This window comes from Malaclemys terrapin, chromosome 8 (assembly GCF_027887155.1).
Source record: "Malaclemys terrapin pileata isolate rMalTer1 chromosome 8, rMalTer1.hap1, whole genome shotgun sequence".
NCBI lineage: Eukaryota > Metazoa > Chordata > Testudines > Emydidae > Malaclemys > Malaclemys terrapin.
The window spans coordinates 38122888-38140820 of NC_071512.1; the positions used below are offsets into that span (position 1 = coordinate 38122888).

The 17933-nt window shown below is 41.0% G+C and overlaps 1 protein-coding gene and 1 pseudogene across 1 annotated transcript; both read left to right on the forward strand.

Moving 5' to 3' along the window:
• Positions 1–7171: 7171 nt before the first annotated feature.
• Positions 7172–13544, forward strand: LOC128841915 (protocadherin gamma-A4-like; annotated as a pseudogene).
• A 257-nt stretch (positions 13545–13801) lies between these two features.
• LOC128841916 (protocadherin gamma-B5-like) lies at positions 13802–16144 on the forward strand. Its single transcript, XM_054037437.1, has one exon. The coding sequence runs from the start codon at positions 13802–13804 to the stop codon at positions 16142–16144; it is 2343 nt and encodes a 780-aa protein (XP_053893412.1).
• The last annotated feature ends 1789 nt before the right edge of the window (positions 16145–17933 follow it).

Genomic DNA, 17933 nt, shown 5'->3' on the forward strand with positions numbered 1-17933 from the left:
ATTACAAACATTGATTCTATCTCCCCTTGTAAGTATGCTCACACTTCTTATCAAACTGTCTGTACTGGGCTATCTTGATTATCACTTCAAAAGGTTTTTTTTTTCTCTTAATTAATTGGCCTCTCAGAGTTGGTAAGACAACTCCTACCTGTTTATGCTCTCTGTATGTGTGTATATATATCTCCTCAATATATGTTCCATTCTATATGCATCCGAAGAAGTGGGCTGTAGTCCACGAAAGTTTATGCTCAAATAAATTTGTTAGTCTCTAAGGTGCCACAAGTACTCCTGTTCTTCTTTTTGTGGATACAGACTAACACGGCTGCTACTCTGAAACCTGTCATTCCAGAGTTGTCAGGGATACATAACCACTGCAGAAACAGGTTTCTCTATGTAACGTTAAGAGACAGGGTGCATAATACTAGCATTTGTACATATTTACGTCCACTATAATAACCTTTCATTTTCCTACACATCAGAATTACCTCCCTTCTTATGTGTTGTCATCTAATCTGAGATTCTGGACTGCACCCCCATTTACTAGTATCACTTTGCCTCCAGGAAGGATTTATATAAGATGCCAGCATTTAGGGAAGTGGTCGGATGATGTCATGTGTGGTATCAAAAGCTCATCCTGGCACCTTTTATTTGCACATGCATGAGCCAGTCCATTGTTTGCAGGGCAAGTCACAGTTTTGGCAGGGATTCTGTGATCCGTAGATATCCTATTTCTTTCTTCAAAATTAATCGTGATATTGTCTCCTGTGGTTCTTCCTAATCATTGTGCCTCTGTGTATCTGCTACTGATATTCCATAAGCCGGTGTTCGTTTGTTTCCTTTGTTGCTGTAACTCTAGTTGCCACAGAGTTGTACATGGTGGGATTTAACTCTCTCACACCTATTTCATTCAGAGGCAATTAGATAGAACATAGGGCACAGGAGTATGCTTTCTGGACACATACCCTTTTCTCGGAGCCATTCTAACTTTTGCTGTGCCATGGAGTTCAGCAGGTATGGAGCAATTCCAGTACCCATGGAATTAAGGGGAAATATTCCAAAGTGTCAGATTTTTGTTTTCTTTTTTATTTTCTTTTGTTATTTGAGAAGATTTGCCTCAGAATCAGATTGTGCACCATTTCTTGTCATTTGGGCATGCTGAGGATGGAGTAATAATCTCCATTGTATACAAACTAAGAATTCTGAAGCAATTCACCAGGCGTCAGAGATTTCAGAGAAAAACTTTCTTTCAATTTGTAGACTGATACGACATTAGGGCAAGTCGTTACGTCATCAAAATGATTGTACATCAGAAGTATGGTTCCAGTTTACATCATGATGTATTATATATTATATAAATACCTTTAACAAAATAACTATTTATCCTGTAGGAAAGATTTTCCATTTCTATCTTTCCAAATGATAAAAGATATCATGTTTATTCTCACATACTGATGAAAGTTAGGATTTATTAGAAAGTGGGTGGATATACAACATCACGCTCAAACTTGGTATTCTTCAGCGTTGAAAATAACTTGTTTATGTTTTTCTTTTCAATAAAAAGAGCTGTATCTCTCAAGGAGAATAGAAAAAATATTTTGCGTGCTGAATTTCGAGTGAGCATTCAGAAAGATTTTCTATTATTTTGTATTCTTTCCTAATTCTCTAAGAGGAATAATTTTGTTTCATTAAACAGTCTGAGACTCTAAACTTTATCCTGAAATCATGAAAATATTTTCCTTCATTTACATTACTATATATTCTACATTTCAAACATAATTATTTCATCTTGATTTCAGTGCATGTGTCAATGGGCATTTGGGTATACAACTAAGGCATACAGAGTGAAAGGAAAATTATTAGCACACGCAGAAAGCCTCAAAATCTTTCGCAATTACTCCAAGTATGTGCAGTTATTGGTTGACACTGAATGCTTTATCAAAGAAAGAAAGGCAAAGAGAGATACATCATCCTTTCCTCGGCAAGTAGGTAAATAGAAAGACAACTTCAATGGAAGAACTGAGCCCATCATTTCTTTAAATTAAGTATTTGCGATTTCTGAATAATTCCTATGCACAGAGTTCTATATAAAGCAAATGTAGAGAAAAAACGAGTAGGAATATCTGGGAGTTCCACTATTCTATTCCTGGAAAATCACCTTTCTCTCTTTTGTAGAAAATGTTGCAAAGAATCTGGCCGGGGATAAATGAGAATTATGAATCCCAGGGATCGTGTTTTTTCCAGACAGCAAACTAGATATTTTGTTTTGGTCTTATAAGTATCACAGGAGGAGTAGATCGAGAGCAGTTCTGTGGCAGAATACCGAAGCGCCTGTTCAGTTGTGAAGTGCTTGTGCAGAATACAATGAAACTTTATGCACTTGAAGTTGCTATAACATATTAATGACAGTTCTCCTATCTACTATATAATTTTAAAATAAAAACAAAATTACAGCCCAGGAGTATGGTTTATTCTGCTGGGCTGGTAGGAGTTAACGCTCTTACCGGCTATTCCTTCAGCATTTAACGTTTCACTTCAAGTGTGAAAAACAGAGCAGATCATGCAAAATATTCAGAAATGGTACTTGAATAAAGTCCGGTTAGAGGAAAAATAGCGTATTCTCAAAGTATTCTTCCAGTCAGGTCTGGCTTGGAAAATATCCTCCTTACTTTGCTGGAAGCAAAGGCTCCCTTTTAAAAATAAATCTTTCTACAAAATTAATGCTTGTGAAAATGAGCGCAATGGGTCCCTGTTGGTCAGAGCAAGCACCGCTTATATGGATGAACATTAAATAGAGATATCATATTCATACAGTAAATCACCAAGGCTTCATAAATCTTCCATATGAAAACAAGAAGGGAAGAAATATGAAATAGAGGGAATCTGTATTTTGGGGAATCCAAATTACGTGAAATGAAAATGCAACCCAGAGAGAATTATCTGCTCTGGGCAAGGTGACTGAAGAACAAGATAACGGATCGCAAGATCGTTGCGATCACGTTTCTCTTGTTCCATCGCCGACGACTTTTCTTTGGCGACAGTAATCCCTCTGTTAAAAATACGAGAGCAACTGAGAGAGAATAGTGAGGTCACGCGCTATGTCTCAGGCAATCTCCTATTTGGTTACCGAAGTAATTGGAAAATTATGACAGTTTGGTGACGGACAAGAGCCCTGAAGAGGGAGCAGGTTTCGGATTATAATGTAACTATCACAAACGTACACTTGAAATGAGTTGATAGAAATAAATCTGACCTGCACTAATTTTATATATGTAAAATTAATAAAAATGATCATCTAAGCTATCAAATAATATATTTATAAAACTAAAACATGTGTAAGGTAAAGGCACTCTAGAAAAACGATAATCGGAAAAAATGATTTAACATATATATGTCCAGAATAGCAATTCTGTAACAACCCACATAACTTGAAATTATTGTTATTAAATATCCACTGTGTCTCCAATACTCTGTGGAGATGAAAGCATAAGTCTACATTTACAGACAAACATCTAAGATGTATTTAATATAACTTTATATGATTAAACTTCGAAATAATATTTTATAAATGTAATTGTATTATACTTTGCTCACAAAACAATATTCCCCTTTAAGGGAAAGTAAATGTTACTCCCTTTCCACAATCTCTCACGGAAATTAATTCCTCAGATTGTTGGTTGGTTGATTGGTTTTCATTAGTGCTGTAAAAGAAACACAATGTTGTAGTTAATAACGCCTTATGATAATTTATTGCCAGGTAGAAAGGGGCAGCAGAAATTCTGAGCCTATATCTGATCTCATTTACTACACCAGCAGTCAATGGGGTAACATGAGTATAAAGCTGCCTTAAATTAAATCAGATTGAAATCTTCTCACTTTTCATTGCCAACGATTTTTTTTATCTTCTGGACTGTTTATACTAACTACATTTAGAAAAACGTGAATATTTTTTGAAATGTTAGACATTTCTGGAGCCCGAACACACACACACACACTTTTTTTTTTCAAATGGAGACTTTTGAGTCAATTCTTGAATCGGGAAAATTAAAAGAATTACCTCGGCGCAGTGTACGTTTTCCATCTTCTGCCTTCAAACAATCATCGAATCATGAAAGTGTAGGGCTGAAAGGTACCTCGCGGGGCCATCTAGTCTAGCCCCCTGAGCTGAGGGTTTTCACTTTTCGCAGTTCACTTTTTGGAACCTCTCAGGTCTGTCACTTGGAGCTCCCGAGTATGATACCTTTAAAACTGTAATGGAAATTAGGATACACAGTGAGTGAGACAAAGATTAAATTAGCACACAAATAGATATCCAGTTAATGTAGCATCTGAGTTGGTGCAGTTATTGGTTGAGACTCTGAGCGCCGCTGTTAGCCCAATAAGACAGAGAACTGTAATGAGAGATCCAGCCAGCCCAGCCCCGCTGTTACAAAGCACAGCAAAAGAGATCAGATCCACACTGATTGCTTTTGAGTAGAAAAGAGGAAGATAGGTGAGTGCTTCTAGTTCTTCGCTGATTTGGACCGATTTGGTTTTTATGCTTGTAGCTTCCGAACCATCCCTGTATATCTGGGGAAATATATATAACACTGGTCTACAATTTTTGAGAAGTCGTCTGCTTCAGAGATAAAATGTGCTATTTATTATGTATTTTGATGTGCTGAATTCAACTATGACAATTAAAACAACTGATTGGCTACTGTTTCTAAGATATTTAAGTTTTTACATTTTATGTCTATGTATTAGTGTAGATAGTAGAGTTTTAATCATAAATTGTAAACCTAGGTCTTTTCATGTGTTTATGGTTGCTTTACATGATAATATTTCACCTGTCCTGTTTATGTAACACTTTAAAAATCAGCAAAAGGGTTATATAAATAAAATTTATTATGAAACAAAAGGCAAAAAACTATTATGTACATAGTTTAGTCCTATTCAGTGTCTACTCGGTGCTTCTTGGCTTGTCTCTTGTATTCATTAAATGGAGCATCTCTTGTCACTGTCCAGCAATAGTCTGCAAGCATTGATGGGCTCCATTTGCCCTGATAGCATTTCTCCATTGTTTCAATGTCCTGGTGAAATCGCTCGTCGTGCTCGTCGCTCACTGCTCCGCAGTTCGGTGGAAAAAAATCTAGATGAGAGTGCAAAAAATGTATCTTTGGTGACATGTTGCAACCAAGGCTTTTGTATGCCTTGAGGAGGTTTTCCACCAACAACCTGTAGTTGTCTGCCTTGTTGTTTCCGAGAAAATTTATTGCCACTAACTGGAAGGCTTTCCATGCTGTCTTTTTCTTTCCACGCAGTGCATGGTCAAATGCATCATCTCGAAGAAGTTCACGAATCTGAGGACCAACAAAGACACCTTCCTTTATCTTAGCTTCACTTAACCTTGAAAATTTTCCACGGAGGTACTTGAAAGCTGCTTGTTTTTTGTCAATGGCCTTGACAAAGTTCTTCATTAGATCCAGCTTGATGCATAAGGGTGGTAACAAAATCTTCCTTGATTCAACAAGTGGTGGATGCTGAACACTTTTCCTCCCAGGCTCCAATGACTGTCGGAGCGGCCAATCTTTTTTGATGTAGCCGGAATCTCTTGCACGACTATCCCATTCACAGAGAAAACAGCAGTACTTTGTGTATCCAGTCTGCAGACCAAGAAAGAGAGCAACAACCTTCAAATCGCCACAAAACTCCCACTGATGTTGGTCATAGTTTATGCACCTCAAAAGTTGTTTCACATTGTCATAGGTTTCCTTCATATGAACTTCATGACCAACTGGAATTGATGACAAAACATTGCCATTATGCAGTAAAACAGCTTTAAGACTCGTCTTTGATGAATCAATGAACAGTCTCCACTCATCTGGATCATGAATGATGTTGAGGGCTGCCATCACACCATCGATGTTGTTGCAGGCTACAAGATCACCTTCCATGAAGAAGAATGGGACAAGATCCTTTTGACGGTCACGGAACATGGAAACCCTAACATCACCTGTCAGGAGATTCCACTGCTGTAGTCTGGAGCCCAACAGCTCTGCCTTACTCTTGGATAGTTCCAAATCCCTGACAAGGTCATTCAGTTCACCTTGTGTTATGAGGTGTGGTTCAGAGGAGGAGGATGGGAGAAAATGTGGGTCCTGTCACATTGATGGTTCAGGACCAGAAGTTTCATCCTCTTCCTCTTTCTCGTCTGACTCAAGTGAGAATGATTCTGGTGCATCAGGAACCGGCAGTCCTTCTCCGTGGGGTACTGGGCGTATAGCTGATGGAATATTTGGATAATGCACAGTCCACTTTTTCTTCTTTGACACACCTTTCCCAACTGGAGGCACCATGCAGAAGTAACAATTGCTGGTATGATCTGTTGGCTCTCTCCAAATCATTGGTACTGCAAAAGGCATAGATTTCCTTTTCCTGTTCAACCACTGGCGAAGATTTGTTGCACAAGTGTTGCAGCATATGTGTGGGGCCCACCTCTTGTCCTAATCTCCAATTTTGCAGCCAAAATAAAGGTGATAGGCTTTCTTAACCATAGTGATTATAGTGCGCTTTTGTGATGCAAAAGTCACTTCACCACAAACATAGCAGAAGTTATCTGCACTGTTCACACAAGTACGAGGCATCTCTGCTCACTTTGGCTAAACAGAAATGTGTCCCTTTGCAAAATCAAACACTGACAAATAAGAGAGCAGGACACTGTATGATTTCTAGAGTTGATATAGAGCAATTTGTTCAGCAGAGTGATGCAAGCTTCGTTATGATTGCATCATCCATGACTTCTAGGAATAACATGATGCAATTCATATCATGTATGACTCAATACCAGCTTCAGATTGCATCATTCATTGTTTTGCCTAAAAAGCAAGTACTGTCCAAACCCAGTCATAGATTTATTCATAGATCCAGGCAAAGATGTATTTTAGTCATTTCTGGTTTAAATTGAGATACCTTCCCTTTATAACTCACTTATCCTCCGCCATTCCCAAGTCAAGGATCGTATATACTGACCCAATAGCATATATTGAAAACTAGAGCCAATCAACAATTTTAAGCATCATTTTCGTTCTCAGTGACCCAGAATTAGTAAAATTTGACTACATTTATCTCAGAAGCATTTTGGCTGTAGAGCAATGTAATCAATAGGATGGGAAAATATCCCAGTGATTTGGAAATGGCGGATAAAGAAAGAAGCTGGGATTGCAAAATAAGAGTCCCGCTTTTCTTCATAATTGTGACATTCTGGGGTACAATTTCTGGACAGATTCGTTATTCAATTCCTGAAGAAATGCAGAAAGGCTCTTTCGTGGGGGATACAGCAAAGGACCTGGGACTGGATCTAAAGGAGCTCTCAGACCGCGGAGTCAGGATAATTTCCAGAGGTATGAAGTAATATTTTGCTCTCAGTTTAAACAATGGACATTTATATATTAGCGAAAGAATAGACAGAGAACAGATCTGTGGCCGGATAGAGAAGTGTTTATTACATTTTGAGATTCTTGTTCAGGATAAAGTGAAGCTTTTTGCGGTTGAAGTCGAAATAACGGATATTAATGATAATGCGCCGAGTTTCCCAGTGGAGGAACTGGAGTTAAAAATAACTGAAACCACGGGAAAGGGGGAGCATTTTCTTTTGCCGGAGGCTCGGGATCCAGATAAGGGACTCAATTCCCGCCAAAGCTACCAAATTAGTAAAAAAAAAAACACTTCTTTCCGGATGTGCAAACGGCAGTTGATGGTGGCACATATGCAGAGCTGGTTCTTGAAAAATTATTGGACAGGGAAGAAGAGAAAATTCATCAGTTAATCCTTACAGCTGCAGACGGCGGAGATCCAGTCAAATCTGGCACTGTGAAAATCAGAGTTATTGTTATGGATGGATGACAATGCGCCAGTTTTCAGCCAGTCTGTCTATAAAGTGGCTATTATGGAAAATGACCCTGACGGTTTCCTGGTGCTTACAATAAACGCCACTGACCAAGATGAAGGAATTAATTCAGAGGTAACATACTCATTCAGAAAAATAGAGGACAAAACTGCCCATATATTCCAGTTGGATTATGGGACGGGAGACATATTAGTTGTAGGGAATCTGGACTTCGAGGACTCTGAAATACATGAAATGGAAGTACAAGCTCAGGACGGGAGTGGATTATCGTCTCGAGCCAAAATCTTGTTAACAGTCATTGATGCAAATGATAATGCCCCGCAGATTACTGTAACATCTCTTCGCAGAGGAATCATTGAAGACTCTCCTCCTGAAACGGTAATTGCCCTTTTAAATGTACAAGACCGAGATTCCGGCGTTAATGGTGAGATCACGTGCTCTATCCCAGATAATCTCCCATTTCGATTACAGAAGTCATTTGATAATTATTACAGTTTGGAGACTTCCAGAGCCCCGGATAGGGAGCAGATCTCGGATTACAATATAACTATCACAGCCACTGATCAAGGCACTCCTCCCATCGCTACAACCACCTTCCTCCTACTGAAGATATTAGACAAAAACGACAACCCGCCCATTTTCAGCCAAACAACCTACGCCTTTTATATCCTGGAAAATAATGCAAAAGGCGCTTCCATAATCGTGATAAAGGCAAATGACCTCGACTGGGGGAGAATGCCAGAGTCACTTACTCTACCCACGGTCAGATCCAGGAAGCTCCGCTCTCCTCCTACATCTCCATTAACTCCGAGACTGGGGCTTTCTACGCTCTTCGCTCCTTCGATTACAAACAGTTCCGGGAGATTCGGTTCCAAGTGCAGGCTCAAAATGGGGGTTCCCCACCTCTCAGCAGTAATGTCTCCGTCACTCTCTTTATACTGGATCAGAATGACACATTTTACACCCCTCCTTTCCCACCGATGGTTCCACGGGAGTGGAGTTGGCCCCTCGCTCCTCCGAGCCGGGTTACCTGGTCACTAAGGTGGTGGCGGTGAATGCAGACTCCGGACAGAACGCCTGGCTCTCCTACCAGCTGCTGAAGGCTACAGAGCCGGGGCTCTTCTCTGTGGGACTCCACAGCGACGAGATCAGGACAGCGCGCTACTTTCTCGACAAAGATGCGCTCAAGCAAAGTCTGGTGGTTTTAGTGAAGGACAACGGGCAGCCCCCTCTCTCTGCCACGGCCACTGTCACGGTGATGATGGCTGACAGCATCTCCGACATCCTCTCCGATTTAAGCAGCCTCTCAGCTCCTGTAGACCCCCAGTCCAGCCTCTGGTGATCGCTGTGGCTTCCGTTTCCTGCTTGTTCTTTACCTTTATCATAGTGTCAAGTATCAGAGGGGTAGCCGTGTTAGTCTGAATCTGTAAAAAGCAACAGAGGGTCCTGTGGCACCTTTGAGACTAACAGAAGTCTTCTTGCATCTGAAGAAGTGAGGTTCTTACCCACGAAAGCTTATGCTCCCAATACTTCTGTTAGTCTCAAAGATGACACAGGACCCTCTGTTGCTTTATCATAGTGTTACTGGCCCTGAGGCTCTGCAGGTGGAGAAACTCGCCGCTGTTTAACTCCTCGAGTGTGACTTTCAGTGGAGTTCCCGTCTCGCAGTTTGTGGGGATCGATGGAGTCAGAGCTTTTCTTCACTCCTACTCACATGAGGTTTCTCTAACCACGGACTCCAGAAAGAGACAGTGGAAATTTCCTAGTGGAAGTTGTTCCAATACTCTGATAGGTCAGCATCCTTCTGAGAAATTAGGGCCTCTTTTAATTGCAGAAGATTCATATATTAATAAAGAAGGTCAAGTCATCAGCCAGGTAGGTTTCATGGTTTTGTTTTTAATTTTGACTTCCGTTTAAATCTTAGCTTTCAATGTACTAAAAAACCCTACATGTTTGTGTGTGTAAATCTCAACTGTGCTTCCCAAAATACTGGCTGGCATTCTAGGAAGTTGTGTCAAGCATTAATTTTTAGATTTAAAAATGTAATCGGACATAAATCATATTTTTAATTGAACAATTTTTCACAATCTCTCTCTACTCCTTAAGAAAAATCAATCAATTAATTAGTTAATATATTAATTAATTTCCTTAGAATGAGTCTGCTCTTGACATCCCATTGTATACATTTCCTTCCTTCCTCCTCATAATGTTCCTGTTATTGTGGGTATGCATTTGCAAAAATCTTTGATTTACACCATAATCTAGGGCCCCATTTCCGGAGAGAATTTAATCACGTGTTTAAACATATTCGTAAATCCCATTAATATAAAATTAACAGGTGCTTTCCTGAATTCTGGAATAGAAAAGTAAAACGAAGAGTGTTTCTGATCTCTCCTTGTGGTATCTTCCATAGTCTCTTACCTAGCACAGAAATTGCTTTGCCTCTAACTTCTGAAAACTTCTCCCTAATTATCCTTTGGGTCATAGATGAGTAGATGGGCTCTGATGTGAGTCTGTGAGGTGACTCAGAAAGGTATGTAAACATATGCCTACTTTTTAGTATGTTCAGATGCTTCAAGTAGGCACCCTTAGGTATGGTGCTGAATTTGGGCCTGAGAGTCTTATAGATTAGGGGCTAGAGTCACAAAATTATGTAGGCACCTAACTTCCACTCTAGTTGCCTACATCCCAGAATCAGGCCACACTGGGATTCACAAAGTCCCCACTCAACTGCCCCCGAACCTTGTGGGTGCTTAAAATTGTTGGGCATCTAAATGTTTTCAGTAAAATCTCCCCAGGTGCCTATATTTCTGCTTCTAACTATGCACACTTCAGCCCCACAAGAGATGTCTGGGCGCCTAAGCCTCAGAGCACTGGAAAAAGATAGGTATTATTCTGCTTAAGTTGCCTACAGGGCACAATTCGGTAGGCAGGCTCCGAGAGCACCTACCAGACCAGGCTCTCGTAGAAAAGCTTACACACGGGGGGAGGAAGGGGGAGAACTTCTCTGAATGCTTTAAGCCCAGTAGTTGAAGTACTCAACTAGAATGGAGGAGATCCCTGGTTCAGGTCCCCTCTCTGGCTGATAGGGAGAAAAGATAGTTGTGTGCTACCTCTGTGATGAGTGCCTTAGCCACTGGGCTGTAGGCCATTCTGATTTGGGGTTCCTTCAGTCTCCCTTGTTGGAGCTGTTCAACTGTGGATTAAATAATGAAAGAATTGTTGTGCCAGAGCAAGCATGCAAATGGGGCTGTAGCCTGGTGGTTAAAGCACTCATCTGTGAAGAGGACGACCCAGGAGCTAGTCCCCTTACTCCGATGACTTTTTAAAATTATTTGCCCACAGTGGCACAGCTTCACCAGGAGAGACCCACCTCTGAATGTCCTATAGCTCAATGGCTAGGGCACTTACCTGAAAGGTAGTAGATCTCAATTCAAATCCATTCTACCCCTCCGCTGGAAGGAGAACTTGAACTGAGCGTCTCAGATATCCCAGCTGAATACCCTAATCACTAGGATAGAAGTTATGAGAGATGTTCAGGTTCTTCTCCTCATTCCCTCTTCCTTCCCCTCCACACAGGTTCTTGCTGTGGTAAAGGCCCCTAACTCCAGAGGGTTTGCAGTTAAGAATCCCAAGCAGAGGAAGGAAGCAGGGATTTAGGGCCTATCTCCTCCTCTTGGCATCCCCCATCGGCTATTTTAGGCTAGGAGCCACCTGCATGCTGGCTTTTGTGAATCCCATTCTGAGGTGCCTATTGAATGAATGAATGAATCACCATTCATTGTAGAGGGAGTTAGGCATCAAACTCAGACTTCCTGAATCCCAGTGATTTTCTAGGTGCCTAAAAGTTAGGTGTGCTAATGCTCAGTTGTCTATGCTTAAATTGTAAGAGCTCAATGGAACTGACTATCTTTTATTTGCCCTGTAAAATGCATGTCACTCTTTACTACTACTACTATTGTTACTACCAATATGTAGGATAATAATGATGGTGATTGAGCGTGTCGGAGAAAAACGAGTCCTCACTCTGAGTTTGAAGCAACAAGCCAGAGGCAGCTTTATTTTTGAGCAATTGCAAATGCACAGGAGAGTACACAGGGGCAGGTCTCCTTAGATAAACAATTAAGCAAGCTTTTAAACCTTTCCTTACCTACAATAATGAGCAACAGCTGTATTTTGTTATATATATTTCTTCCTGATATCTCACTTTTCTCCTTAATTTCTGCTACAGTCTACATTCCATTCTTATCTAACACAAGGTCAAAACAGTATCTCTTACTGTCTGTTCCCATTCGCTTTCTCGCTTTCTACCTGCCTAGACCCTACTTTCAAGTCTCGCTATTGGAGTCAGTGTCAGCCCGACTTTGTTAGCCTGACTCTTGCTCTATTCCTAGAGACAAAACTAAGATCTCTATGTTCAATTCCCTTTATCTCTTTCTCCATTTCCACAAGTGGAAGGACCAAAAATTTGCAAGCGATTTTGGAAGATAAGAGTCCCAAGTGGAGACAATTTTTAGCCCAGATCTGCAAGACTATTGGCAGTTTTAGGATGACTGTGATTTTCCTACTGTTTAATGCTGAGACTTTGAAATTGTTGTGAATTATCCATGAATTTTAAGAAAATATTTTAAATTGTGCATAGGAACTAAAAAGGATGGTAATTGGCTTGGTGTAAATCTTCAGTCTTTACTTTTTATCAGAAATGATATCCTATTTTGATTTATACATTAAAGATTGCATTATATTTTTCTTGATTGGGTACATTTAGGATTATGCCTTTCTTTCTGTTAGAGAGACAAGGTAGGTGAGGCAATATATTTTATTAGACCAAAGAAGAGCTCTGTGTAAGATCGAATGTTTGCCTCTCTTACCAACAAAAGTTTGTTCAATAAAAGATATTAACTCACTCACCTTGTCTTGCTAATATCCTGGGACCAACAGGGCTACAACAACCTTTACTTTCTGTTAGTAAATAGCGATTGGGTTTCAAGCTTAATCATGGGAAAGGATTTACAAAAAAGTGGTACCATAATAGGACTAATTACAACTTTCCCAGTGTGCCTCATTATACTGATGTTAACAAAAGAAGCTCTGTCACATCTAGGATCTGGAAGAATGGAGAATGGATAGGGGCTATGGTCTGATCTGATAAAGATGTCTCTCTCTGTCTCTCTCTTTTTCTCTCGCATTACTTTTTAACACTTTTCCACAGAATTCTAGAATACATAAATAACTATAGGATAAGGGACACAGTAACATAGATAAACCTCAAATTAAACACGTGAAGTACAAATTTAAGCCACCTATTTACAACATCTATCTGGCTTCTGAGTAAGATATTATTTTACCAGGGAATGGAAAGATTCATTTGACTAAAGTTTTACATTTTAAATGTACATGGAGAAAGACATTTTTATTCTGCACAGTCTATGATATTCACGAACTTTTTTATTAGATCAGTCTAGCTGCAATTCTAAGGCCGAGACTCAGAGTGCCGCTGTTGGCCAGTGCCATGACAGAGCTGCTGCTGAAGATCATTTGGAGCTTCCTGCAGTGTGATTGCCAGACACACAGCGCAGATCGGAGAAGAGACACGGCCGGGAGAAATTTCACTCAGTATTGCTTAACGGAGAAATCACCCCTCTGGAAAATGATATGAAAACAGAAAGATAATTTGATTTTCAGTACTCCTCATTAACGCGGAATTTTCGTTCTCACGGAAATATACAAAATACAATATTGGATTCTCTTCAGAATACATCCGATTAGAAATTCAGCAGAGCTGTGGTGAGCAGGATGGAATTACAGTGCAGAGAGAAGCCTTGCGGATTCAGATGGCAAGTACTGTTCCCCTTGTTATTCTTTTTGTTGTGCGGTGCGGTCTCAGAGCAGGTCTATTATTCAATTCTTGAAGAAATGGGAAAGGGGTCTCTTGTGGGGAATCTTGCTAAGGATCTGGGACTGAATATCAAAGAACTGCAACACAGGAAACTGCGAGTTGTCTCTACGGCAAAAAAACAGTATTTTAGAGTCAGTACAGAAAATGGTAATGTGTACGTAAACGATAGAATAGACAGAGAGGAAATGTGTGGGAAAACATTGCTTTGTGTCCTAAATTTAGAAGCCGTGGTTGAAAATCCATTAAATATTTTTCATGTGAATGTCGCAATCAAGGATATAAATGATAATGCACCCGGCTTCGGCAAAAATTCAGTTGATTTAGAAATAAGTGAGTCCACCTTGCCAGGAGCAACATTTCCCCTAGGAAATGCTCTGGATTCGGATGTTGGGAATAATTCGCTACAGAATTACGAGCTCAGCTCCAACCAGTATTTTATCTTGACAGTGAAAGAGAACAAGGATGGAAATAAATACGCTGAGTTAGAGTTGGAGAAACTTTTAGATCGTGAAAAGCAAAGTTCCCACCTCTTGATCCTGACAGCTGTGGACGGGGGAGATCCAGTAAGAACTGGGACGGTTCAGATTAGGATTAATGTTACTGACGCCAATGACAATCCTCCCACATTCACTGAAAAAGTGTACAAAATCCGACTGCGGGAAAATCTACCAAAGGGCTCGTTAGTTCTTCAGGTGAAAGCCACTGATATGGATGCAGGTTTCAATGCACAAATCACATATTCTTTCAGCAATATACTAGATAGTGTTCGTCAGTTATTCTCACTGGATCCCGGAAACGGAAGCATTACAACTAGAGGTATTATTGATTATGAAGAGGCAAATAGTTATGTACTTAGTGTGGAAGCCAAAGATGGAGGAGGACTGGTTGGCCATAGCAAAATTGAAGTAGATATTACAGATGAAAATGACAATTCCCCCAAGCTAACACTTACATCTGTGTACAGTCCCATTCCCGAAGATTCTCTGCCTGGGACAGTGATAGCTCTGATGAATGTATACGATAAGGATGCTGGAGAAAATGGCAAGCTCAACTGTCGCATTAAAGAGGAATCTCCTTTTAAAATAATCTTGTCTTCTAAAAATTACTACAAACTCCTCACAGACAGCACCCTGGACAGAGAAAGGACCCCGGAGTACAATATCACAATCACAGCCACAGACAAAGGCTCTCCCCCCCTCTCCACCCAGAAAACCATCCTGTTGCAGATCTCGGATATCAATGACAACGCCCCTGTCTTTGAGAAACCTTCCTACACCGCCTATGTGCCAGAGAACAATCCCTCCGGGGCCTCTATTTTCAGTGTAGAAGCCTCAGACCGGGATCTGGACCGGAACACCCGACTCACTTACTCCATCCTGAGCAGCAACCTCGAGGAGCTGCCTCTCTCCTCCTACATCTCCATTAACTCCCAGACCGGAGCGATCTATGCGCAGCGCTCCTTCGACTACGAGCAATTCCGGGAGTTTGAAGTGCAAGTGAAGGCCCAAGACGGCGGGTCCCCGCCTCTCAGCAGCAATGTCACCGTCAGGGTGTTTATTCTGGATCAGAATGATAACGCCCCTCGCATTCTGTACCCTTCCCTGGGAGCCGATGGCTCCGCCTTGTTCGAGATGGTCCCTTGCTCGGCCGAGGCAGGTTATCTGGTGACTAAGGTGGTGGCGGTGGATGCTGACTCAGGACACAATGCCTGGCTCTCCTACCATCTGCTCCGGGCCTCGGAACCGACGCTCTTCAGCATGGGGCTGCACAGCGGGGAGATCCGGACAGCCCGCGCCTTTGCGGACAAAGATGCTGTGAAGCACAGGCTGGTCACCCTGGTGAAGGATAACGGGCAGCCGCCTCTCTCCGCCACAGTGACTCTCAACCTGGTGTTTGCTGAGAACCTCCAAGAGGCTCTTCCGGAAATGAGCGACCAATCGGGTGACTCGGCACCTCAGTCTGATTTACAATTTTACTTGGTGTTGGCTTTAGCCTCGATCTCATTTTTATTCCTTCTGACAGTTACATTGGCCATTGTGATGAAATTGCGAAGATCAAGGAATCTACCAGTTTTGCAATGTTTCGGTTCTGATCATTATTCCAAGGCGGGTCCTGGATTCCCACCAAACTACTGCGATGGGACTTTACCATATAGCTATAACCTGTGTTTAGCTGCAGATTCCGGAAGAAATTACTCTAACTTTCTAAATCCCAGTCGTCAGAGTAATGTGAGAGACACCACCCTTTCTGTTGAGAACTCTGTGATGATATTTAAGAAAAATAATGATCCAACGTCTGAGAAGGACAACATTCCTCCGGTGAGTTTGTGCATTGATGTTAAAATTTTTACAACAGTATAATCTGGTTAAATTTAAAACAAACACTTTTCTATTAATAAGAACGATTTAGGGAGGAAGCAGGGTAGTGTACGCTGTTGAAAATACTAGTTAAGAAATTTTGTTTTACTTTATCAACGTTTTTCTCATCATCTTTTACATTCATCAACTGTAGAGGTCTTTATGGTACGACGTTGTAAATTTGTTTCTCTTGGTATTGTAATGTCTGTTTGTGGCTGGATATGAGTAGTAGGGTTAGCAAAAAGAGCAAAGGGGTCCTCTGGAAACTTGGTACCGTGTCTTGTAGTTCGCCCTAACGTGTACACTCCCGGTGTTACTAACTCACATTGGATCAGACTTTCCAAGGGACTCAAATAGTGGCAAATCTTTTCCTCTTAATTTTTTTAGTTGGTAGATTTCTCCCCGCTCCACTTCCTGTGTTCCCAATGTATTTACCACCTGGATAAATACTCATTAGCTGTCACATCCATTTTATTGTTCCTAGGTGCAAAGGGTATCCATGGCCATTCTGTGAGGACTCTGGCGCAAGAGTTTTCTCCTTCTCTCTGTCAGAGGACTGCTGCTTTCCCACCATTTGAGTGGATTAATTCATTAAGTTACCAAAACCATTCTCATTTGCTGGAATGAATTACATCCCAGCAGGTGTATGCATGCATCTGTAAGCACTTTCGATTTCACCAGTGGCATTCCCCCTTGCGAAACCCTCGGTGTGAATTAGAACCTGTGTAGAAGAGAGCAAAAATGTTGCAGGACTACAAGAATATCTTATTTCACCAAAGTTGGTTTGTTTTCCCCTTTGATAGTAATTCATGAAACTGTTGGGTATAATCAGACTGAATATTGTAGGTAGAAATGTGACCTGTCTCTTTCCAGATCACAAGCCTCTAAGGTACCTGTTTTGTCTCGGGAAGCATTTCTGGTGGGACAAAATTTCTACTGTCTGAGGGGTTTACATAGAATATTCACACAATTCTGAGCAGAGCAGAAGATCTTTCCATGTTATCTTCACGGCGCTGACTACTTTCTCTATTTAAGTGACATGAGTGATTCCAGTATACCTCTCACGAGAATTGTCTTGGTGGGAGCCAAAATTCTCCCCACCCCCTTTCACTAACCCACCAGTCAGGATGAATCCTTCTTATTGTGAGATTCAGAAATCAAAATGAGTGTCTGGTTACAGCTTCTAAGGCAATCTTCTCAGTCAGTCAACTCCAGTAAAGTCAGGAATCACAACGGTCTATTTTATTAGGTGTCATTAACCAATGTGCATGATGATCCGTCAAGGTGCTGTTGACCTAGTATATGACGTGATATGTTTAATGGCAACTTGATCTCCTGCAATCAGTGAGTGGTGTCAAAGCACTCCGGGGCATTCAACAAGATATGTGCACAAATGGTGTCACCCTACCTCTGAGAAAAAGTCCGTACACAATATATACAGTCCTCTAATGAGTCAAGAACCAGTGTTGGTAGAAACAGTGAGAACTTCTAGTTAAAAGGCACTGAAGGGAAAAGTTTATTGGGTGAAAGGGATAGAAAAGAGAAACGGTAATAGTTTATAAAGAAACAGAAAATCAGTCAGTTCTCAAATCAACGCCTTCCTCACGCCTACCCGCCATTTTAGCATGGCACGCAGGCCACAGAATATGAACCTAGTTATCTCAGCGTCGGGTAAGGTTCAGAGGAACCGGCTGCAAAGGTTTCACTTTTAGTGAACTCTCTTTGCTGATGCAGAATACTTCACTCATTAGATGAGCACACGTGATGAAATGCCTCTCGCAAGACTAAGCCT

Bases quoted from the DNA above. Each gene is read 5' to 3' on its own strand.
- LOC128841916 (XM_054037437.1), top strand. From the start codon at position 13,802: ATGGGAAAGGGGTCTCTTGTGGGGAATCTTGCTAAGGATCTGGGACTG.